Raw genomic sequence first — 25,413 nt, 5'->3', positions numbered from 1 at the left:
TGCTGGTATGACATTACATAAAGCGCACTTTCTTTCAGAGTCGAATATTGCTATGAATTATGGGAAGAGTCACCACCCAGACTGGTTTCGACCTTTTTTTGAGATTTCATTAATCGTAATTAAACTTGTAGGAACACTGAGAGCTAAATCAATGCAGAAGTAATATTTTTCATATACAAATACACTCCCTGGTGATACATCGTTTTCTATTTGCATGCACAGTGTATGACAAATATCAATTCTGCACTGATTTAGTTTTCAGTATCTTTATGGTTCCACTGACCGCATTTCTATTCGAATATGCATAGCAATATGCATATTCGAATAGAAATGCGTTTTGCATTATGGGACACTATGGTAATTTGATGTGGAGTCATCTGTTTCCATATACATTCCAGTTGTGAAAATATTTCGCTCTCAAACTGTGTTTGCCCATGCTTGAGAAAAGGAAGGAAATAGGAAGTAATTTCATGTCTAAAGTAATTTACTTTGTAATTAAGCATAAAAGTTTCTATAGTAATCATCTCTTTGTTGTTAATAAACTTAAAAAAAAAATCAGCTAACGCCTTTTTATTCCCGTATATATAGGGAGTAAGCGAGATCGTTTTTAGCCCTATGTTTTATTAATTTTTGTTAATAAAATTAATAAATTATCTGACTCCTTCTCATTCATAAGGAAGCAGAGCTGTTAAATAATAATAATAATAATAATAATAATAATAATAATAATAATAATAATAATTATTATTATTATTATTATTATTATTATTAAAAAAATCAGCTAACGCCTTTTTATTCCCGTATACGGGAGTAGGCGAGGCTATTTAGCCCTATCTAACTTTTGGAGACTGAGTGGGCAGTTCAATCTCTACTGGTACCCAATCAGAGACAGATGGCCCAAGGCTATCACTAATTAAGCGGTACGCAGTGAAGAGAGACGGCTCAAATATGCCGCCATCTCGTGGTCCCAAACCCTAACACAATATATATTTTTTTAATGTCTGAAATAATGTGGGTTCTACGGTCGATTTCCTTGAGTTTACAGGACGAAAAACCCGAGTTTCCGGGAGGAAAAACCTGCTTGCCCGTGCCTTTATTATTATTATTATTATTATTATTATTATTATTATTATTATTATTATTATTATTATTATTATTAAACAAGAAAAAAGTATAAATAATAAGTGTGACGGATACGGAAACCGAATTTAGAATAGTTACTAGTTCTTATTAATTGACATGAGACGGCGTGCAAATCGATCGACATTCTGTGTACTTTGAAGTTTGTTTTATGGATGTAAATATAAACGTTGTGACAGGTTTTACATATTCTTGGAGTTTAAAGGACATTGTAATATGGGTTCTGTAAAGAAAACGAAAGGAGATGCAAAAGAAATTGTACAAGAAGATGTTGTTCAAGCTGTTGTTATTGCTGATAGCTTTAACTTTCGGTTTTCACCACTTACACACAAAAAACCACGTGTAAGTTTTTTTTTTTTTAAATTTTATATATAGGATACCTGTATTAATTTAGTTTTTTTTTTTTGCTTTGAAATGCTATTACCAGATATTTTATCGCCTTTCTTGATTTCTAACTAAAGAAGTTTAAAAAATATTCATCTTTTTAGTAGTTATCCGAATTTCGCACTCCCAATTCATTCATCTGTTAAAAATTATTATTATTGTTGTTAATAAAAATTTTAATTTTTAATAAAGATAAACAGCTCAGATTATATAAACTCCAGAAAAGCATACAACCGGACCGTGTGGCGAGAACTGGTGTGGTACATCAGCGAGGAATGAACTGAACATAGGGCACCTGATGATGCCCAGCGAATTTATGGATGGATGGAAGTTTTCCTTATCTGACTGGGTTGCGAGATGAGAAATCCGCCTTTCAGGTAGAGAACACTTTCTTCTGCCTCTGAATAGGACTAGCCAACTCCTCAGTTGAAAAGCTCTAACAAAGGTTTCTTGCATCTTAGATGGGATTTGAACCCTATTCTTTCAAACCGAAGATGGACAGTTGTTGCATCATCCTCCCGTCTGTAGCACAGAGTCATGACATTGATTATATTATGCAGCATGACCAGGAAATAGCTGAACGCATTCGAATTTAAATTATATATATATATATATATATATACACACACACACACACACACACACACATGTACATATTTCAAGATATCAGTGATTTTTTCTTGTTCTACATAATATCTTTTGTCTTATCCTATCCCATAAAAAAGAATATCAAATTATCATGTGGGTAAACAAAGATGTTACTCCATTTAATTTGACGACCACCACATTTTAATTTGAAATTTTCGCTGTCATTAAAAAATTCAGCAATCAATTTACTTATTGATAATTTACCTGACCATTTCACTAGTAACGATTAAAATACTTTGATAAGTTTCATTTTTATCATTTAACTGAATTGTCAGTATTAACTTATTAGAGTTTGCCTATTTCATTCTCCTTTGTAGTTGAGCCACTGATTCAATGAGGTGAAAGAGCCACTTACTTACCCTGTCCATGAATTAATGAAATGCATTTTGCAGTTGTATTTTGATTCTTAATGAACTAGTTTTATTCCTCATTTATATATTATATATATGGGGAAGTTATTCTCCCACTCTACTTGGCTTTGATAAAACTACACATGAAGTATTTTGTTCATTTATGATCACCTGCGTGATGAGAAAAACAGTTAAAAAGATCCATCATCAGGTAGCCAAGATAGTATCTGGTCTATGGCGTTTTTCATATGAAAGCAAGTCAAAAGGAACATATCTTTAAAGTTTGAGAAATATGAGGAGGTGAGGAACTGTAAGATCCCCTTATTAACCTGTATGCAGAAACATACAGATTAATAAAGGGATCTTACAATATACATCCAAGAGAGATTTTTTGCAGCTCATGGCAGGTGTGTGTGTGTGTGTGTGTGTTGGGGGAGAGATTTAAGTCATCCTCCAAATTAAAAGTGTGATCAGGAAGCATGTGAGGTTCAGGTTATGTGGCAGATAATGAAAGAATGGAATAAGCACTTGCAGTAGGCACTCTGAATGCATCTTCAGTGAATGTTATTAAAGCCATCTCAAATAGGGATTTATGCTTTTTATGACCAATGAAGCCATTCCTTAGTGAGGTCCTGACTCCCTGGAAGTTTCCCATATATAATAGTAGATATCTCTGTGTATTCAAGTATATGATATAAATTACACATCTTCATAAAATAATCATAATTTCATAAAAATTACATATAATAACCTACTTGTACTTTATTGTATTGCTCAAAACATTTTATTTTTTTAAACTATCACATCCTTTCTAGCTATTTTTTCCCCCCAACATATCATTGTCCTCAAGCAGTCAAAATTCTAACAAAATGGCCCGTATCTCAGTCTCAACTCCAAATCACATTCTTTCTTCACCAGCATTTGCATTTTACTAGAAGAGCCAATGAAAGAACATCCATTTCATTGAGTTCCTTCTCCCAAACCTAACTTTCATCCTATTCCTAAAAATGAATAACTCCTCCCCCACCTATGTTCACACAATCATCAGCAGTAGTTCATTGTCAGAAAATTCTTCATCAGTTTATTTATCTTTCTGAAAAATTCTTCACTGGAAGTTGAAATGATACATGAAAAAGAAATGCAAAACCAGAAATATTTTAGAAAATATAGTTTCTTTATGTATTTCTCTGGTGGTGGTGGTGATGGTTTTTTCCCTTTCTGATCCTAGGTGACATTTCGTAGGCATTGCCCACAAAGTGTTTCTGGGTGAAAAAACCACTCTACCTCCGTATATGAGACCGGCTAACTCACCTTTTGTCAAAAGAGACCAAATAAAGGTTCCTCACTTCACTGATGAGAATCAAACCCAGGTCTTTCTGACCAAAGGGTTTGTCTATACCGACTGAGCTATGGAGGCTCCCATGTATTTCTGTATTATTTATTTAATTAGATTTTATTTAAATATTTTGTGTATAAAGAAAAATATTTTGTAATTTACTGATAAGTGAGTTCCCTCTAATTGTTGTTTCTTTCTTAAAATGTTAATCATTTTGTCTTACATAGATATTGCAAGCTCTGTAGCCAGGATGTTAATTTTTACAAGACAGAAAAATATTAAAATCTTTCATTATTTTTCTGCACACTTAAGACACTCACCTCATGTGATAATATATATATTTGTAGAGTTTCATCGGATGATCAAGTGCTTTCAATTATAAGTTAGACATCAAATACCTGTTTTAAAATTTCTTTGTTTCATAAAATACTAATGTTGGAAAATAAATGGAAGACTAGTATTTCAGCTGATTTACATCATGAAAGGATTTATGTAATTTTACTGTTATTTTCTTTATTATAATTACTCAGAGGTGCACACATAATCTTGAACTAGCCCTATAAAACAATAATAGCCTTTAAAATCTGTTTATTATGCAGAAAAAGCGGAGTCATTTCCGAAATACGTGGATGTATCCTATAACTGAAAGAACCAAAGTGGAATCATTTCCAGAATATATGGATATAAACAAAAATTAGGAAACTCGCTGATTAGTAAAATACAAAATATTAATGTCACTTGATACAGAATAAAATATTATAAAAACGTTGAATGAAATCTAATTAAATAAATACAGAAAAAAATTATATATATATATATATATATATATATTTTTTTTTTTTTTTTTTTTTTGGCCTCGCCTACTCCCCATATACAGGAATAAAAAGGTGTTAGCTGATTTTTTTTTTTATATATATTTTTTAATTATAATATACATATCATTTCAATTATCTTGGGATGAATTTTCCAGCAAAGAATTTTTCCCTCGCCAAATCTTCCTACGATGAATTTTCTGGTGAAGAATTTTCCTGCCATAAAGTTTCTAGTGAGTTTCTAGTAAGTCTTTTCACCCATTTTTTATTAACTCCTTCACCATCTAGAAGCCCACCAGTTAATCATTGACTACCAATATGGATTCCACAATTCTCATTCCACACTGGATATCCTTTCCAACATCATTCATCAGTGCACCAGCGATGCAAAAGTTTGGTGAAATCCATGTGGATGTTCTAGACATTTGATCAGTTCTGACAAAAGGCTTACTTACAAGAGTAATATTGTAAGAGCTCTAGAGCTCTGTACCTTTAGCTCATACTCTTTCTCATATTCATAAATGACCTAGCACTTAACTTTCAGCCCTATTCATAGGTTTTCCAATAATATATCGAGCTCTAACAGCAGATCTAACTCTGAGATGTGTCAGAAATCAATATATTTGTTATCAGTTTGTTATTACAACTGAAAATTAAATCTAAAGCATAATAAGTTATTGGTTGTATATGGAAATTAGTGAAGGATGTTGTTAATAATTGATATTTGAACATTTTGGATTAAATAAACATTTTGTGAACCAAAAATAATAATAGTAAAAGTTCTTCCATAGTCCAGTAAGTTTCATCAGTCCCTTTTAGTTGGAAAGACCTGGGCTTAATCCCATCTAGAGTACAAAGAATTTTTATCAGGGCTTTTCAAAATGGAGGTGAGTTATCCAGTCTTGTACAGAGGTGATAGGATTTCTCATAGAAATACAGATTTTTCATCCTGTAGAACACATGCAATTGGCAGTTATTATATGCTATGCACATATGATTAACTGCCCTATTTGTGCAACAATTAGGTTCAAGGACATCCACTTGGCTGTGGTAGGTCATTAAGTCTACATGTGATGAAATTGGGAAATAATAATGACATGTTTATTATTTCATTTAGAATATAAACACTATTGTTTTTATTTAATTAAACACTTTCTTCTAGGTGTTGCTCCCTGTGGTCAATAGGCCTCTTATAGATTATACGTTGGAATGTTTAAATTTATGTGGTGTACATGAAGTCTTTGTCTTTTGTTGTTCACATGCTCAGCAAATCAAGGAATACATAACGTAAGTTATTTAAATATCTTATTTATCTTATTTTGAATTTTGTAGTATTGCAGTGCCACATTTTTTAGTTTATAACAAATTAACAAAACAAAAAATAGTAATAGAAAAGCCTAAGCTTTATGGAGAAGGAGCCGACCTCTTCACTTGTAAGGCTACAAATCCTGTTTAACTTAATTGATTAAATTTTGTCATTAACAATAATACTGAAAAACATACTTGAATAATCTTGAATGGAAAGATGACTGCCATTGTTACATTTATTTTATTTTATTTTTAAGGACTTTTTATTTATATCTATTTATTATCTTTCCTCATACTCGACATTCCAGAGGTCAGAAACTACCTTAGTCAGTCGCCTTTGGACCTTTTCCAATATCTCTTCATCCTTCTGAAAACCAGGTGACCAAATCTGGGCACAATAGTCCATGTGTGGCCTAATCAAAGCCTTATACAACGGAACAAGAATCTCCCTACTTCTACATGTCAGTGTCCTCCGCATCATTCCCAGACGCCTTTGTGTTGTCTTCACAATTTTGGTTATGTGTCCCCGAAATTTCAGATCCTTATCCACTGCAAAATTGGGACTTTGCAGTGGATAAGGATCAAGAGATAACCCCCAGATCTCTTATTTCATCCACCTCCAAACAATATATATCCTCACCAAGCATAAATTCTGCATCCCATCTTTGTTTTCCAAATTTTAAAACCTTACATTTTGCAACATTGAACTCGCATCTCCATTCCCGTGCCCAATCACTCAATTTATTCAAGTCTTCTTGTAAGGCCACAACATCTTCACTACTCTTCATGGTTCATCCCAACTTTGCATCATCTGCAAAAAAACTGAATATCTCCATCCAAATCTTCACCTATATCGTAAATATACAAGTTAAACAGTAATGGCTCCAAAACAGATACCTGAGGCACTCCACTAGTGACTTTCCTTTTCCTGAATATCGCTCCCCCATACACAACTTGTTGATACCTATCAGATAGCAAGTCTCCAATCCAATGCACTAATCTAATATCCAACCCCATCTGCTCTAGTTTGACTATCAATTTATCATGAGGTACTCTATCAAAAGCCTTTGCGAAATCTAAGTATATTACTGTGTATCCTTCTCCTCTGTCCAAGGAAGCAGTCACTTTATTGTAATAAGTAAGTAGATTACTAAAACATGACCTCCTTTAGAAAATCCATGCTGTCCATCAAAGATAATATTGTTGTCAACCGAACTCTGGATCCTAGTTCTCACAAGTTTCTTCAACAACTTAACCACACCACTGACACACAGATAGGCCTATAGTTTGATGCTTGAGTTCGATCACCTCCTTTATGAAGTGGCACAATCTTGCCCGCCTTCCACTCCTTATGGACTTGACTGAGTGCAAGACTTGTATTAAAAAAATATGTCAAGGCAGGTATCAACTCCCTGGCACATTCCTTCAGAATACTTGGTGATATATTATCAAGTCCCACAGCCTTATTAACATCTAGTTTACTCAACTCCCTATACACTTCTTGCTCACTTACAGTCAGTCTCTCCTCCCCATCATCAACTGATCTCAATCTCTCTATGAAGTCACATTCACAAGATTGAAAGACCTTTATGAACTGCTCATTAAGTATCCCCACCACACATTCTGCAAAGCTGTCTTTATACCATTTTCTCCAATCAATGTCATCCTTCCATAATCATTTTTTTTTTTTTTTGCTGGCTACATATCGAAAGAACTCCTTAGGATTCTTTTTGGCTTCATTAGCTAATTGCTGTTCATACCTCTCTTTAGCCACCCTCACCAACCAAGTCACCCTCCTTGCCTGGTCTTTGTAGACCTCATGGAATTGGTTATTTCCACGTCTCTTATGCTGCCTCCACAATGCCTTTTTTTCTCTGTATCGCATGCTTAATCTCTTTATTCATCCATCTCACACCTACCTTATTTAACCTTCTCACCCTTGGAATACATTTAGACATTGTATCTACTAGATAGTTTTTGAAAATCTCCCAAGCTGCATTGATCTCTTTTCCAGCTAACTCCTCATTCCATGCTATACCACAAGCTGTCTCCCGAGCTCTTCATAATCACCCCCCCCCCTGCAGTTCAACATATACCCTTTTCTTACAGAGGTTCTCACACTGCTGGCAACCACCCAGGTAATCACCTCATGGTCACTCTCACCAAGAAATCATACACATTAAAAATATCATCGAGCATCAGCAACATTCTCAATAGCTCACAGACAGTGCTCTGCATTCAGTCCAAAAATCATCCTTTACATCCCAAAAACATAAAACTTGTAGTTTTAAAGTTCCTATGATTTATTTATAACATCTATAAAGCCATCATATGTATCTTCAAACATTTTAGAGCTGCAAAACTAAGAAAAGTACATATTGTTATGTAATTGCCATGTGGGCAAGATTATGTAAAGTTCATGCATATTTATTGAATGGTCCTTTCTTATATCTAAAGCTCTGAGCAGTGTGATTTGCTTTTGTTTTCTTTAAAATTATGTGTTTTAATTATATGGCATATAATGATACTTCATTAATGGCATACAATTCAATTTTTGTTGATGTTCTTTTTGCTTTGTGGTTTTATGTAGGTAGTCAGATATGGGAATAAACATGACATTGTTCAATATTACAATGGTTTCAAAGAATGGATAAGGAATGTTATGTAACTGGTATTGCATCAGTGTTGACACTTGAATTTGTAAACAACATTATGACACAGTAATATATCAGATGACATTATTGCACTTTTAATGCTTTATTAAGATTTGCAGTTTATAATTAGTATTGACAATTTTGTAATTAATTGGAATGTTTGAAGATACATATGATGGCTTTATAGATGTTAGAAATAAATATTTAGGAACTTTAAAACTACAAGTTTTGTGTTTTGGGGATGTAAGGGATGATTTTTGGACTGAATGCAGAGCATTGTCTATGAGCTATTGAGAATGTTGCTGATGCTTGATGATATTTTTAATGTGTATGATTTCTTGGTCTAGTGTAGTCATTGATGACAATTATATGAAAGCATCAATAAATTGTTTAATGTGGCTGATTTTCTTAAATTAGTAAGGATGAGAAGGGCAATTAGTTTCCAATATTTGTAGGTTTATGATATATTTATGTGATGATCTGATCAAAATTTTTAGGCTTAGATTTAAGACGTCGATAATTTTTTCTTCTTCATATTTAGCATTGAATTATACTTGGTGATTAACCACTATACTGGCCTTGGTGTGTGTGTGTGTGGAGATATATATATATATATATATCCATAATTACATGGATGCAAAGTGGCCATTAAAGTCAGTATAACATTTGGATACTATAGAAATAATATGGATACAAAGCATTTGTTTTTGATATATTTTATCCGTATAGCTGTTTGGGTGGTTAAAAGAGTTAAGAGAATAAAATATATATATATAAAGTGGTCATATTAGACATTAGAAAGCATTTTAATACATTGCACCGATGTATACAAGGAAAATGCCAGCTGAGTTTAGCATGAGGGATCTAGTACAATGTAGTGTATGTTATATGTGTGTGCATTGCCAAGAGTGAACGGATTGTGGTACAAAAGTGTGAACGAAGAGAAAATTTATTGTAAATGTTCTGTGTGCTAGTGCAGGAAACGCAAGTTGTGTAAAAAGCAAGAAAATGAATTGACAAACGTTAAAGCTGTCAGAAAGGATAGTAAAAGTGGTCTGGTAAATACAGAATTTGTGAATGATACTGCTCAGAATGAGAGTGTGAAAGAAGTGGCTGATGAAGTGATGGTAAGGAATGATAGTGCACGTTTATATTGTGTCTCCTTCACAGGACAAAACAGGAACTAGAGCAAATGGAGAAGCGATTGTCATGCAAAACAGCAGATGGGAGAATGAAAAAAAAAAATGTGAATCAGAAAATATGAAAGTGTGAGAAACTGCAAATAAGGATACAATATTGTATGGAGGTTTGATGATAAGAGGTATACTTAATGAGCAAGTGACAAAAACACGTTTCCCAGCTGCAAAAATCAAGGTTGCTAGTGATGCTGTTAGTTTGCAGAAGGGAGAAGTGAAAGAAATGATTATTATGTCAGGAACAAATGATTTGAAAGGAGAGAAGATATGAAAGGGTTGTTGCAAGAAGCAAAAATGAAAAGTAAGGAAGTAAAAATTGTATCTGCTGCCTCGGTATGGTAGGACAGAACTGAGAAAAAAGGGCCATGGCTGCTAATGAGTTCGTGAGAATATTGTGCAGGAGGAATGGTGTGCAGTTTATTTATGTATGGAGTGAATTTGATCGACAAAAGGACTTATATATGCCTGATGGATCAATGGTTTTGGAGTTAAGTGTTTGGAGAAAGTGTAAAGGATATTGTATTTTCAAGGAGGATAAGGGAATAGGACAGGAGGTGGGGGTATTGCTGTGATAGCTGAAGAATTGCAACAAAATTAAAAGTTAAAAAGAGGATTTTAGGTCTGGGGAAGATGGTTTATTTGAGGCTCTGTGGTGCGAGATAGAGGCCAATAGGACAAAATATGTAACTGGGTCTGCTATAGACCAGGGGGTCCACAGGAATATGTAGATACTATGTATCGGCAGATTAGACAATGAATGCAGGCTGAATAATCATTATGGGAGATGTTAATTATAGGGACACAGATTGGAAGGAGAAAAGGGGCATGGCAAGATGGAAGAAGAATTTATACAGTTGCTAAGGGATAATTACACGAAACAACATGTTATAGAGAGGACGAGAGGTTTGAGAATGTTGGGTCTGATAATAGCATCAGAAGATATATCCTTAACCAAGGTAGACACTGCCTCCAATTGAGGAGAGTGACCATGCAGTCTTGTTCTGGAAAGTTGCCAGACATGCAGAATTCTATGTCAAGAAAGGGTTTATGTTGAACAATAAAGCTAGACCATGACAAATTTTGTAGTCATCTTCGAGCGGTGCCATGGCTTGAGAAGCTACAAAGAAAGAATGTTAGTAGTGCATGGGAAGTGATCAGAGATTGTTTGAGAAGCAGTATCAGACTGCATATCCAAGGTCAGGAGGAGAAACAAAGTGGGAATTAAGTGCAAGCAAGAAGGGTGACTAGTTTGGTAAGAAAGGCCATGAGAGAAATGAGAGAAAATTAACTAAGCAGGCCAAAGTAAACCCAAAAAGAGAACATATTATCCTTTGCAGCAGCCCTGCTGATTCCCTGCACTTCCATCTCACAATGATATCACTGATTGTTGACCTGGGATGGCCCACTTTGTCATGAATTTGCTAAACAGATAGGCATGACATGGCATCCTATCACAATACCTCTTTCAAACTCTGTCAGTTCCCTTCTTGGAGCCATGTCACCCAGTCATAGTTGAGTTGACTTGGCAGCATCATATTCCTCCAATTTATACTGGCTTCAAATATGTGACATTACACGACACAATGCACCTTGCCCATTGGGGGTGTAAGTTGACTTCTTTCCAAGCATTGTATAATGCCGTCTGATATATTACTATGTCATAATGTTGTTTATAAATTCAACTGTCGAATCAGATAATACCTGTGATAATGTGTCTGCTATTTGTTGTTTGAAATCATGAACATTATTGTGATTGCAATATCCCCAAACCTGACCACTTACATCAAGCTACAAAGCAAAAAAGACAAACAAAAGAACATTAGCAAAAATTATGCTACTAAAATATCATTGTATACTGTACAATTAAAACACATGCTATATATTGTAAACATCACCATAATTAATTTTCAAGAAAAAAGCAAATTACTTGCTTAGAGCTTTAACTATAACACTGACCATTATGTAATAAACATGCACCAACCTTGCAGTATTATCCACATTGGAATTACATAACATTACTTGCTGCCCTTTTATAGCATAAGTTTTCTATGTTATCATAATAAGGTTTAATGAAATGAAAACATACAATACAACACGGAGAAATAATTAAACACAGGTTTAATCAATCCACTATATCCTCTTTGTCACAGAGACATCCTCTTGGATACAGTATAAAAATTGTAATATCACATACAAATATATAACAATAAGTAGAAGAAGTTGCAGTGATTGCTACTACATTTCATTGCATTGCATTGATTGCCACTTACTTTCTGGTATTACATGAGAAACAAGATTTCATCTCCTGTCACAGTGGTTCAAAATTTGTTATGATACCGTTGCAAAGACGAGGAGCTTAAAGTCCCATGATGAATGCTCTGTATGGGTGCTGATGGTTAATCTTGGCTGTTGGGTGGGAGAATTTTCCAAAATTTTGGAAACTTTAAATTTGGATTTAAATCAGGCTGGTTTTTTAAATCTCCTGCATATTCTAAAGTAAGTCTTTCAAATTTGTATTTGCTGCAGTGAAACATATTTGTATTTAACCTTGGAGAACATAAGATGTATTTCTTATGTTCTCCAGGGAAAATGTTGTCAGATCTCAGTTAGTTATGGCATGTTGTGCATATAATTACTAAGGAGCCAACTACCACACAAAATCTTTGACCAGTCTCTAATTCCTGTCTCTGATAAGATCACCAAAGCACTCCAAGATAAAAATTCATGCCCATGAAGGCCATCACCTGCACTGTATGTGTGAATAGACTGGAGGATGAAAGTCACTGTAAGTCATTTGAAGATCAGATGTTCTAAGTTCTATTCAGTAATGTTTTAACAATTCCATATTGCTGTGAAGAACAATGCATTAAACTTTTATTCACATATCGTTGTATGAAAGTTTTCATCCAATGTGTTGGAAAGATTTATCATTCAGCTTGTAGAAAGAAAAGTTTATTCTATCTTAGGCCATGAATGAATTCAGCCTGCTGCTGCATTTACAAGTTACATTGAGAAAACTAAGTTCTGATTGGTTGTAAATGAATGAAATGCTGTATTTTCAATATTAATTTTTTTTTCACCAGTTTAAGCATACTATCACTTACTTCACATATTTCCACCCTACATTGAGATGTTTGTCATATCTGGGAACAAGTTTTTGTATCCTCTAGTTGAATTAGTCTGCTGCCAGCATTTTAACCCAGTCCTTCATGGTCATCTTCACATCATTGTTGCAAAATGGTTGCATTGCTAAAACTTTCTTCAGGTGGAGAAAAAGATGGACATCACTGGTTGCAAGATGGAGATATGGGATAGGTGCTGGAAGATTTCTCATTTGGTATGTTTAAACAGCAGTGTGAGATTGTGTGTTGTCAGGAATCAAAACACTGCCAGAACTAAGGAGGCCATGTCTTTCTTTTGTTTCAAGTAAACTACTACAATTTTTGTTTTTTAAGTCTCATAGTATCATCAGTCAACATCTGTATTTTTTATTGTTTCTTGAGACATAAAGTCAATGAGCAAAACTGTGTCTATCCCAAAACATGGTCATGTGATCTTCTTGGAGGAAAATGTCTGCTTGAATTTCTTTGCTTTGGCGATTTACTATGTTCCCATTGCATTGGAGCATCCATAGTTCAGTTGGTATAGACAAAGCCCCTTGGTCGGAAAGACCTGGGAATTGAACAAGTCTTTCCGACCAAAGGATGGATGAATCTTCCCATCCATTTGTTTGAGCAGATCGCTAGTGATTAAAAATGGGCATCCAGTTTGGTTTTTATCATGTATATTTTTCCTCCTTTCCCTGGACATCATGCAAGCTGGTTTGGTTGAGAGCCAGCTGAATAAACTTATATGGAATATTTGAGAAATTAGTCAAAATACTAAACTAGCAACAAGTATACAAAACAATATTCAAACCAGTTTTAAGTTATGGATCTGAGAGTTGGGTTAGAAATAAAGCACTTCATCAAAGATTAGATCACAGATATGAGAATTGTAAGAAAGATTAGGATAGGATGGCATCAATGGCAGAATCATATTAAAAATGAAGATATTTGGAAGAAACTTGACATTATTTGCATTCAGTGTGAGACAGAGCCACTGTAGGATAGTAACATCAGGTAAATAGAATGGGAGAGGAAAGGTTAGCAAAACAGATGTTTGATGCCAAGATGACAGGAAAAAGACTCAGTGGAAGACCACAATCTAGGCAGATTGATTCTGCCATAGGTACCTTAGAATGAAATATTAGATACGATAATGTTGGAGCGCTAATAAGTGATAGAATAATTTGTAGGAAAATTGTTGACAGGAGATTATTAATAATGTAAACTTAATCATGTGATGTTTTGCTGTTATAGTAGTCTGCCCCTTGAGGGGCAGACTACTATAACAGGAAATCGATGATGAATATTTTTCAGACCAACCTGCCATCATTTACATAATTAAGTAATATACATTTACAGATGGAGACATTAGATTAATTTTTCTTTGCAGAGAAACAAAAAAGTCTATTTGTTATTTTAATAGGCTAGAAAATTACACTCTTCCATAGTTTGAAAGATATCATAATATCATTTTTAATGTGTTTTCTTGCATATTGAAAATATTTTATGCAACAAACTTTGAATGTCCATTGTCCAAATAAGTCATCATCATTATCATCAAATTCCTGATATGTACCATCAAGGGGTGTACAGGATATTATAGTACTACATGAAAATCTTACATCATTACTATTACAGTTTTCCTCCAAATCAATCTGTTACCTGTCAAGACTCCAACATTATCAGATCTTATATTTCTATCTTCTAAGGCATTTTTTCCTGTATCAACCCACCTATATCTTAGTCTTCCTCTGAATCTTCTTCCTGCCAACCTTGCAAAGAACACTTGTTTTGCTAATCTTTCCTTTCCCATTCTGTTTAAGTGACCATACCACCTGAGATTAGCTCTACTAACACATTCCTGGATGCTAACAATGGTAAGTTATTTCCTAATATCCTTGTTTTTAATATGATATTGCCATTGATACCATCTGTTCACACCTATAATCTTTTTCAGGATTCTCATATCTGTGGTCTCTAGTCTTTGGTCAAGTGTTTTATTTCTAATCCAGCTCTAAGATCCACAAGTTAAAATTAGTTTGAACACTGTCTTGTATAGAGATAATTTAGTATTTTGACTATTTTCTCTCTTATTCCATATAAATTTATACAATTGACTTCCTACATACCAGCTTTATTGATTCTGTCATCTATTTCCATATTTAATTTACCATTTTCACTAAACATTGTGCCTAAGTAACGGAAATGTTTTACTTGTTCTTTAGGTTCTCCATTCACAATGCAGTTGATATTTTCAATGTTTCTACTTTCATTGTCTTTGTCTTTTTAATGCTGACCTTCATACCATATGTATTACAACATTTATTCAATTTAGTGAAGGAATCTTGCTGACTTGTAGCGACTTTATTTAGAAGTATAATATCGTCTGCATAATGCAAAGAGCTGAGATTAACATCTCCAATTTTGATATCAGGTTTAATACCACTTTCCTTCATAATGTGATCCATATAGATAATGAATAACAGAGGGGGATAATGTACATCCCTGTCTGAACCAGATTTAACATAAAAGAATCTTCCTGTACTTCCTTCAATTCTAACTGCTGCCTTACAACTCACATAAAGACTAAGTATTGCTTGATATAAAGCCCCACTGACACCATACAACTATAGCGTTTTGAATAGATTTTTTCTCGGCACCTTGTCATATGCTTTTTCTGGATCTACAAAACTTAAATACAGATCTTTCTTATATTCCCATGATTTCTCAACTATTTGTCGTAAAGAAAATCTGATCCTGACAGCCTCTATTTGGCATGAATCCAACTTGTTCTTAAACAAGCTTTCCTTCCATAATCCTTCTTAACAGTCTCTCAAGTATACTTGTATAAATCTTATCTGGAACACTCAGTAGGGAAATACTTTTGTAATTCTCACATCCAGTCTTGTTTCCCTTTTTATATATGGGTACTATGAGAGCCCTACTCCAATCATCTGGAATGCATCGCTCTGTGCAAGCATTCTGAACTATGTAGTGTAGCTACTGTAAGACTTTTATATCTCCATACTTGAATATTTCTGATCGAATATCATCTACTCCAGCTGCTTTCCACATTTCAAGCTTTTGATGGCTTTTTCTAAGATATGTATTCTTGATTGCATGCCTGTTGAGGGTTTTTTACCAATGTGCTGCTACTGATTGTTTCATTTAGCAATTTTTCGAAATAATTATTCCATACTTCAAGAATATCTTTTTCACCAATTTTCATGTCACCTTTATCATCTCTAATTCCTTCTACAGCACTCTTTCCTTCATTTCTGAACTTCTTCAACAACTGTCAGAATATTTTGCCACCTTGATATTTATTTTCTATGTTCTTATCAAAGTCTTCTCATGACTTTTGTTCAGCTAGTTTTACACAGTGTTTAGCTTTCTTACATTTGTCTCTGTATTCTCTAAGAGCACAATCTGACTTATTTGCCAGGATTTTTTGATATGCATTCTTCTTTTCCATCATTGCCTATTTAGCTTCCTGTGTCTGCTATGGAGTTCTGATTTTTCTATCCTTGCAGACAACCTCACCACATGCCTCTCTGGCTGAATGAATCAATGCTTTGTTCAGGGCTTGCCACCGAATCTCCAAGGTTTGGTTCCTGTTCTCAAACTCTTTCATTTTTTCTTCAATAATTTTTATGTTTTTTAGTCTGCATTTCACATCTGAGAGCTGCTCATCTTTTATTCACTTTAAAACTTTCTTACATGTTCTTGTTTTCAATATGAAATTAATTTTATCCTGCTCAAGACTAAATGGTGATCACTTCCAATTTCAAATCATCTGTACACTCTAGCATCCTGCACCAATGAGAAAATATCACTATCAACAATAACATAGTCAATGAGATGTTTCTTATTCCTTGCCTCTTCTCTCCATGTGAATTTGTGCACATTTTTATGTTAGAACATTGTGTTAGTAATAACCATGCCCATGTCCTGAACCGAAATCCAACAGGTATTTGACATTATTATTAGCTTTGCTCTTCAAATTTTTCTTCAAATTTTCCTAAAATATTTTTGTATGTCTGACAATCATTTCCTACTCTGTTATTTAGATCCACAACAATGACCAACTTTTCATTTTTCATTGTGTCAGTTGCTTTCTCTAAAGCCTCAAAAAATTCCTCCACATCTACCTTCAGTGGGACATAGGCACAAATAAGTCTCATTATCCAATTCCTTATTCTGATATTTGCACACATCACTCTACTTGATATTGCTTGCCATTCAAGATTAGCCTCACATTTTCAATACTATAGCCCTGTGTTCAGTACTATAGCTATACCTTCTTTTCACTGATTGTCATTGCCTGAATATAACATTTTGTATTTATTGCTCAGAAAAATCTCACCAGATTTTGTCTTTTTTGTTTCAGTCATCCCTATTTTGTCGATCTCGTACTTATCCAATTCCTCAGCTAGCTTCATTTCTTTGCCATTCAGGCTTCTCATGTTGATAGTACCATTCTTGAACTCTGGTGATGTTGAGTTGGGGTGTGTTTCAGGATTTATTCCAGTAGCTGACTTTTTGCTGTTCACTTTGGTTCCCTGGCAAAAACAACAGGGGGGGGGGGGCTTGTTTAACTGGGCGAAGCCCCTGCTGGCATGAAATTCTGTCATGTTGTACCATCATTTTATATTGTGGTTTAAACCAATAAGAATACAATTTGGTGGACTAAATCCCAAATTGCCAGCCCATTCTCGTTCATTCAGTATCTTGGTAGATGCCTAACAGGTGTACCATGAGAAGGTAAGGATTGGACATTCGATCAGAAGCCATAGTCTGTTCTCAGCATTCCTTGAAAGGCTATGTGGAGGTCTCCTCTCAGTTATACAGCTTACACTTAAATACCCCAAATAAGTGATGGTAGAAAACAGCCAGTTTCTTGGCTGCTGCATAGTTACATCCTAACATCCAGAAATACTATAGCTACATTTACTCTGAAATGTTGAAACATACATATGAAAATTTAAATTGCAGATGATACTGCAACTTAGATCCATATTAGCCATACTGATATAATATAGGTTTCCAAGTTTTCATGGGTGGGATAGCATAAAATAAAAACCTTTATTTTTTTTCAGTAACTGTGCATTTAAAATACTTTTGTGATACCCTATACAGAATGTCCGAAATGAACTTTGAGGTTTTCAGTGATTTTTTTTTTAATGACATTTTGAAGCAGAAATGTATGTAGCATATATTATCAAAGTACAATGTCACAAGTTTGATTACATGTTAGTGTAACTCAATGTGTGGACCGTTTAGAGCCCTACCGACATCAAGTTATTCTATGGTGTAGGTGGACAGGTACTTGATTTTTTCTTGATACACAATGCCTTTTAGGTAGCCTCAAAAGAAGAAATCCATTGGAGTTAATCGGACCTGTGTGATGGCTAAGCAATGCGACCTCCTCTGCCTATCCACAAGAGAAAGCACATTGCATGTAATGGTTTGCAGAAACGAAGTCAGTGACAACTGTCCAAAGGAATTTCACACTCACTAGGTAGGCCTGAAACAAGGAAGGAAAACATGGAACAAATTTGACTGTCTTTTCACCATAGTGAAAAGACAGTCAAATTCGGACAGCCAAGAATGTTACCAAATGTTTCGGACAGTCAAGTCAGTCTGAAACATTTGGTTCGTTGTGTGAGTCATCAGTTAAACATTCCTAAAAGCATAGTGCTTGACATTGTTCACAAGAGATTGAAACTTAATGCTTATAAACTGCCATCCAGCTTACTGATAGGACACAAGGAGTTCAGTTCAGTTTTGTGGCAGTGTTTGACCTCATTGGTGAACATGACAACTACCTACAGAGCATTTTATTTTCTGATGAGACAACATTTCATTTGCATTCTAGTAGTAAGACTTATACGTTGGTTAGACATAACTGGTAATTAATTTACGGAATTAACAACGCATATAAAGTATATTAATTAAAGATAACTTTAATGAATCACTTCTATATTTCGGCAATGTCACATTGCGATCTTCAGGAACATAAAGATATGGTATGTGCACTAAGGAACTAACAAAGCAAATGAGGAAGAAAGTAAGAAACTAATTTTGTTCCTAAAGTCCTAATGGTACCCTCTTGCGGGCTAATTTCGTAGTCTTGGCAGTTGGGCTGAAGTTCTCATAATGAAAGTCTCCCAAATTTGGGGCAGTTTCATGCACCCAAATTTGTTGAGGTTAGGAACATTTTTTAGAGCTGCTGAAGATTCTTTGAATAATCTTTCGTATTTAAACTTGCTGCGATGGATTATTTTTGTTTTCTTCCAACGAATTTTATGGTGGGTATCTAAGGCATGGTCTGCCAGCCCAGAGCGGTTGTACTGGTGAAACCGGATGTAGTCTTGGTGTTCTGAAATCCTGATATTTGTTGTTCTGCCTGTTTGGCCAAAGTAGAACAATTTGCAGCTGCAAGGGACCTGGTATACACCAGGTAGGTCTAGGGGAAGTGGTTGGTCTTTGGTAGAGCGGATAAGGGATGCCAACTTTTTATATGGTCTGTAACAGGAAGTAAGGTCATATTTTTTGAGGATATTAGTTATTTTTTCAGAGGTGCCCTGGATGTAGGGGATAGTGACAGACTTGGTGTAGTCTTTATTGTGGAGGGGGGGGAGGGGGGTTGTGGTTTACAGGTTTTAGTATTTTTTGGATTTTTTTGGGGTTATAGCCATTGGCTAAGAAAGTGTTGAGGATGTGGTTTAGTTCCATAGTCAGGGCCTTGTCATCTGAGCAGATTAATTTTGCCCTGTTATATAGTGTTTTTATCACCCCATATTGTTGTGAGGGGGGGGGTGAGATTGCTGGTGAATGTATCTGCCAGTGTGGGTGGGTTTTCTGTAAACAGAGAAAACCAAAGATCCATCAAGCTGGTGGGTTATTAAAGTGTCTAGGAAGGGGAGGGTGTTGTTTTCCTCTTTTTCTAAGGTGAACTGGACTCTGGGATGTTGGTTGTTTAAGTGTGTTAGGAAGGAGTGGAGTGTGTCTGAGCCATGTGGCCAAATAGCAAACACATCATCCACATAACGAAGCCAAATAGTGGGTTTTTGTGGGGCGGAGTTTAAGGCTTTCTCTTCAAATGTCTCCATAAAGAAATTGGCCAAGGGTGGGGAAAGTGGTGAACTCATGGCTGTACCCTCTATCTCTTTGTAGAACTTTCCTTGCCTTGCCATACTTCATGACATCTCATGCACATCGGCAAGAAAGGAATTCGAAAAAATACGTAGTCGGCACGTAAAAAAATACGAAAACCTGACAAAGACTTCTACTTCTGTACCCCAGCCACCACTTAACACAGTAGTCAACCTCTCGTCGGCAGTTTTAAAGCCTGAAGCACTCACCGCACTTTCACGTGGTCACAATTTCGCCCTAGCTCCTAAAAGGATACCTGCTGAAGAAATCATGATCCAAATAGAGCGTAGAATTCGCAACCTGCCTAACCATATCGCCAACAACGTGAGACTGGATGTAGTCGGTGTTCTCGCTAAAGCCAAACCTCCAAAATCCAACCTATCCAAAAACGAATATACAGCCCTACAAGAATTAAAAAACAACAAAAAAATAGTAATCACCAAAGCTGATAAGGGAAGCGCCACTGTGGTACTCAATCAAAAAGACTACAAAGGTAAGCTAAATTCTTTAATACGAGACCGTACTACTTACCTCCCCATTGAATATAATCCGACCAGCTCTCAGATTAGAACTATCCACAGACTCCTTAAGAAAGTCACTTCTTGGCCTGTGGAAGTCACCAACAAACTTAAACCTTATAACTCTAGACCCCCCCGATTATATGGACTCCCAAAAATACATAAACAAAATGTGCCATTGCGTCCCATAGTGGATGGCATTGATTCCCCCCCATATAAATTAGCCAAACATTTAGCCAAAACGCTCACACACTACACTGGCAACACACCATCACACATAAAAAACTCGGCCCACTTTAAAGCCAGTATAGAAAACCTCACACTCCAACACACTGACATAATGGTCAGTTTTGACGTCTCCTCCCTATTCACTAATGTCCCACTCAAAGAAACCCTTGAGCTCATCCAAGCCAAGTTTCCTCTCGATATCTCAGCCCTATTTCAGTTCACAATGAACTCAGGCTATTTCGTTTGGCAAGGAAAGTTCTACAAACAGATAGAGGGGACAGCCATGGGTTCACCACTTTTCCCACCCTTGGCCAATTTCTTTATGGAGACATTTGAAGAGAAAGCCTTAAACTCCGCCCCACAAAAACCCACTATTTGGCTTCGTTATGTGGATGATGTGTTTGCTATTTGGCCACATGGCTCAGACACACTCCACTCCTTCCTAACACACTTAAACAACCAACATCCCAGAGTCCAGTTCACTTTAGAAAAAGAGGAAAACAACACCCTCCCCTTCCTAGACACTTTAATAACCCGCCAGCTTGATGGATCTTTGGTTTTCTCTGTTTACAGAAAACCCACCCACACTGGCAGATACATTCACCAGCAATTCCCCCCCCCCCCTCACAACAATATGGGGTGATAAAAACACTATATAACAGGGCAAAATTAATCTGCTCAGATGACAAGGCCCTGACTATGGAACTAAACCACATTCTCAACACTTTCTTAGCCAATGGCAATAACCCCAAAAAAATCCAAAAAATACTAAAACCTGTAAACCACAACCCCCCTCCCCCCTCCACAATGAAGACTACACCAAGTCTGTCACTATCCCCTACATCCAGGGCACCTCTGAAAAAATAACTAATACCCTCAAAAAATATGACCTTACTTCCTGTTAAAGACCATATAAAAAGTTGGCATCCCTTATCCGCTCTACCAAAGACCAACCACTTCCCCTAGACCTACCTGGTGTATACCAGGTCCCTTGCAGCTGCAAATTGTCCTACTTTGGCCAAACAGGCAGAACAACAAATATCAGGATTTCAGAACACCAAGACTACATCCGGTTTCACCAGTACAGCCGCTCTGGGCTGGCAGACCATGCCTTAGATACCCACCATAAAATTCGTTGGAAGAAAACAAAAATAATCCATCGCAGCAAGTTTAAATACGAAAGATTATTCAAAGAATCTTCAGCAGCTCTAAAAAACGTTCCTAACCTCAACAAATTTGGGTGCATGAAACTGCCCCAAATTTGGGAGACTTTCATTATGAGAACTTCAGCCCAACTGCCAAGACTACCAAATTAGCCTGCAAGAGGGCACCATTAGGACTTTAGGAACAAAATTAGTTTCTTACTTTCTTCCTCATTTGCTTTGTTAGTTCCTTAGTGCACATACCATATCTTTATGTTCCTGAAGATGGCAATGTGACATTGCCGAAATATAGAAGCGATTTATTAAAGTTAGCTTTAATTAATATACTTTATATGCGTTGTTAATTCCGTAAATTAATTACCAGTTATTTCATTTGCATGGGGGCGTGAATCTCCATAATTGTCAGATGTGGTGGTCAGAAAATTCACATGAACTGGTGGAATTCATCTGTAACATTCCAAAAATCAATGTCTGGTGCGACATCATGCATGATCGCATTGTTGAGCTATTTTTTTTTCCACGAAGAGATGATTATGAGTGTGGCATACCAGGATATGCTAGAGAACTTTGTGTTTCCCCAGATTGAGAATGTGGAGGGCCTGATTTTCCAACAGGATGGAGCCCCGCCACATTATGCAGCGATTGTGCATATTATTCTCGATAACCAGTTCCCAGGAAAATGGATGGAGAGAGGAGGTCACATTGCTTGGCCACTGCACAGTCCCAATTTGACTCCATTGGATTTCTTCTTTTGCAGTTACGTAAAAGGCATTGTATATCAAGAAAACATCCAGTCCTTTGCTAACCTGTGCAATAGAATAACAGCACCCATAGAAGCAATTCCTATGGATATGCTTACCTGAGTGTGGTCTGAGGTGGAATTCTGTTTTGATGTCTGGAGGGCTGTAAATAGTGCACACATTTGAGTTACACTAATAGGTAATCAAACTTGTGACATTGTACTTTAATAAAGTATGCTACATACATTTCTGTTTCAAAATGTCATTAAAAAAATCATTGAAAATCCTGGAGTTATTTTTGGACATCCTGCATATTTAGTTGGAAATAAATTTCATACCAATCTTAATAATTGGGGTCTCTGAGATTCAGTCAGTTTCAACAATGCCATTTGGTTGGAAAGACCTGGGTTCAAATATTGTCTGGCACACTCGAAGAACCTTTATCAAAGCTTTTCGGCTGAAGGTCAGTTAGCTAGATCATCCTGCAAGATAAGTACACCAACCAGGAGAACATATGCAATTGATAGCCATAATACACTATGCAGATAGGGTCAACTGTCCTATCAGAGCATTAATTAGGTTTAAAAATAAGTCTAGTTACTTCACTGTTATGCCTGTAGGCCATGAAGTCTAGCATGCAAGAGAAGATGGGAATGGATCTCATTTATTTAAGTATCTTTAGAAGGAAGCCAGAAAACTGGGAGACCACCATGCTAAGAATGTACAATGTAACCTAATCTTCAATCTTTATATCTTCCTTTGGTATGCCCATTACTAATTATTTCCCTGGATAATACAGAATATATGAGGAGGGCCTAACAATTCTTGATTTATCAACCAAATTGTCCATATTGACTTAAATACCACATAGATATGATGGTACAGTACAATCAGATGTGATGCTGACTGGGGTATCATTTAGTTAAACAAGAGGAAAACAGGCATAACTAGCAGAGAAATTACAGAAATGTCAAGACAGCAAAATTCGTTTTACCAAGAAAAACGGCTTAAAGGAGGCATACTTCTTAATAACTGTCATCATACCCTAGTGTGGTTAGGCAAGTACCTTTAATAATTTTAATGATATGTCTCAGTAAGAGCTCTACGGAGTAATTAGTGGTTATTCAAACACATCTATAATTCCTTCTACTAAAATTCAAGACAGCATAATTATCTTTAATCATGATGAAGAAGAACATTCCACTAATAACTGATATGCTATATCTATCAGGGATGTAGTTTGTCTTTCTTCCTAAAAAACGTGTATGTTTTCTTAAGGTTTAAAATATTTTGGAAGTTTATTTTCCACTTGATTAGACTATAATAAATTTAGTTTAATATTTTATCCAAGGGTGAGCAAACAAAGTTTGCACCTGAAGTATCTTCAGGACTGAGGCAACTCGTAGTAAAGGTGAACCTAGCTCTCATCACTCCTTGTCTTAGTATCTCCCATAATGCAAAGCACATCTCCTTGCAGACATGTATAATACTATGCATTAAGGGAAGGCCACTACCCAGACCAGTTTCGACCTTTATTGAGGTCTCGTCAGTGGGAGTGAGACCCATAAATGATGATACCAAGGCAGAAGCAATGGAGAGGTTATATTTACCTATACGAGTTGCCAAAAAGTGTACCACCTTATTATTAAATTACTCTGGATTTTGAGAAAGATGTTGGAAGTTTATTTTCCACTTGGTTAGACTATAATAAATTTAGTTTAATCCTTTATCCAAGTGTAAGCAAACAAAGTTTGTGCCTGAAGTATCTTCAGGACAGGACTTGCTTCTGCCTTAGTATCACCACTTCTAGATCTGGCTCCTACTGACGAGACCTCAATAAAGGTTGAAACCGGTCTGGGTAGTGGCCCTTCCCTTAATGCATAGCATTATACATGTCTGCAAGGAGATCTGCTTTGCATTATGGGAGATACTAAGACAAGGAATGATGAGAGCTTGGTCCACCTTTACTACGAGTTGCCTCAGTCCTGAAGATACTTCAGGCGCAAACTTTGTTTGCTTACACTTGGATAAAGGATTAAACTAAATTTATTATATTATATTAAAAATATTTTGTTTAGAAAGTTTTATAATTAAAAAAAATATTTTTGTTTAGTCCTCGCCTACTCACCAGCTGTAAAATCTACTCGCCACAGATTTGAACCCAAGTCTCTCAAACCAAAGGGCATTGTTGTTACGATTGAGCTATGGAAGTTCTTGATCAAGGAAAGAAAGAAATAGTTGTGATATTGAATGTTATGTTAAATTTGAAGGTAAACTTCATGAATAGTAAGCAGTATCAAGTGAGGTGATGTGGGAAAATTGATAAATTGGAAATTGTACAGTGAGACTTATTTGTGCCTGTGGTCAGAGGAAGAAGAAATACAGGAATTTTTTGATAAACATGATGAACTCACTATGCACTTAAATTATGAAAAGAAAAATAAAGCATTTAATAAGCATTTATTTCATGATAAGCAGCTCATCACATCATCGTAGTGATTGATAACAAACATTACAGAGTGTTTGCTTTCTACTGCTGCTGTCCAGCAAGTCTCACAATACTATTAGGAACCCATGGGAAAATGTAAACATAGTCATTTACACATCTATAACAAACTTAACAAGGGCAATGGAACTTTTTTCCTTACAAAAGTGTATATGAGAAGATAGT

At 35.7% G+C, this 25,413-nt stretch overlaps 1 protein-coding gene across 1 annotated transcript in view; it reads left to right on the top strand.

The window, feature by feature from the left end:
• Positions 1-1,302: 1,302 nt before the first annotated feature.
• The window catches only part of eIF2Bepsilon (eukaryotic translation initiation factor 2B subunit epsilon), a 135,706-nt gene continuing 111,595 nt past the window's right edge, over positions 1,303-25,413 (top strand). Inside the window, exons 1-2 of the mRNA XM_090394353.1 lie at positions 1,303-1,482; positions 5,833-5,957. Coding sequence (XP_090250479.1) covers positions 1,357-1,482; positions 5,833-5,957 — 251 coding nt within the window. The 5' untranslated portion in view covers positions 1,303-1,356. The remainder of the gene's footprint in view (positions 1,483-5,832; positions 5,958-25,413) is intronic.

Source organism: Typopeltis vanoorti, chromosome 6 (genome assembly GCF_054136105.1).
Source record: "Typopeltis vanoorti isolate ZY-2024b chromosome 6, IOZ_Tvanoo_1.0, whole genome shotgun sequence".
NCBI classification, from domain to species: Eukaryota; Metazoa; Arthropoda; class Arachnida; order Uropygi; family Thelyphonidae; genus Typopeltis; species Typopeltis vanoorti.
The sequence above is the reverse complement of the archived record's forward strand: the minus strand, read 5'-3'. Positions and strand labels throughout refer to the sequence as shown.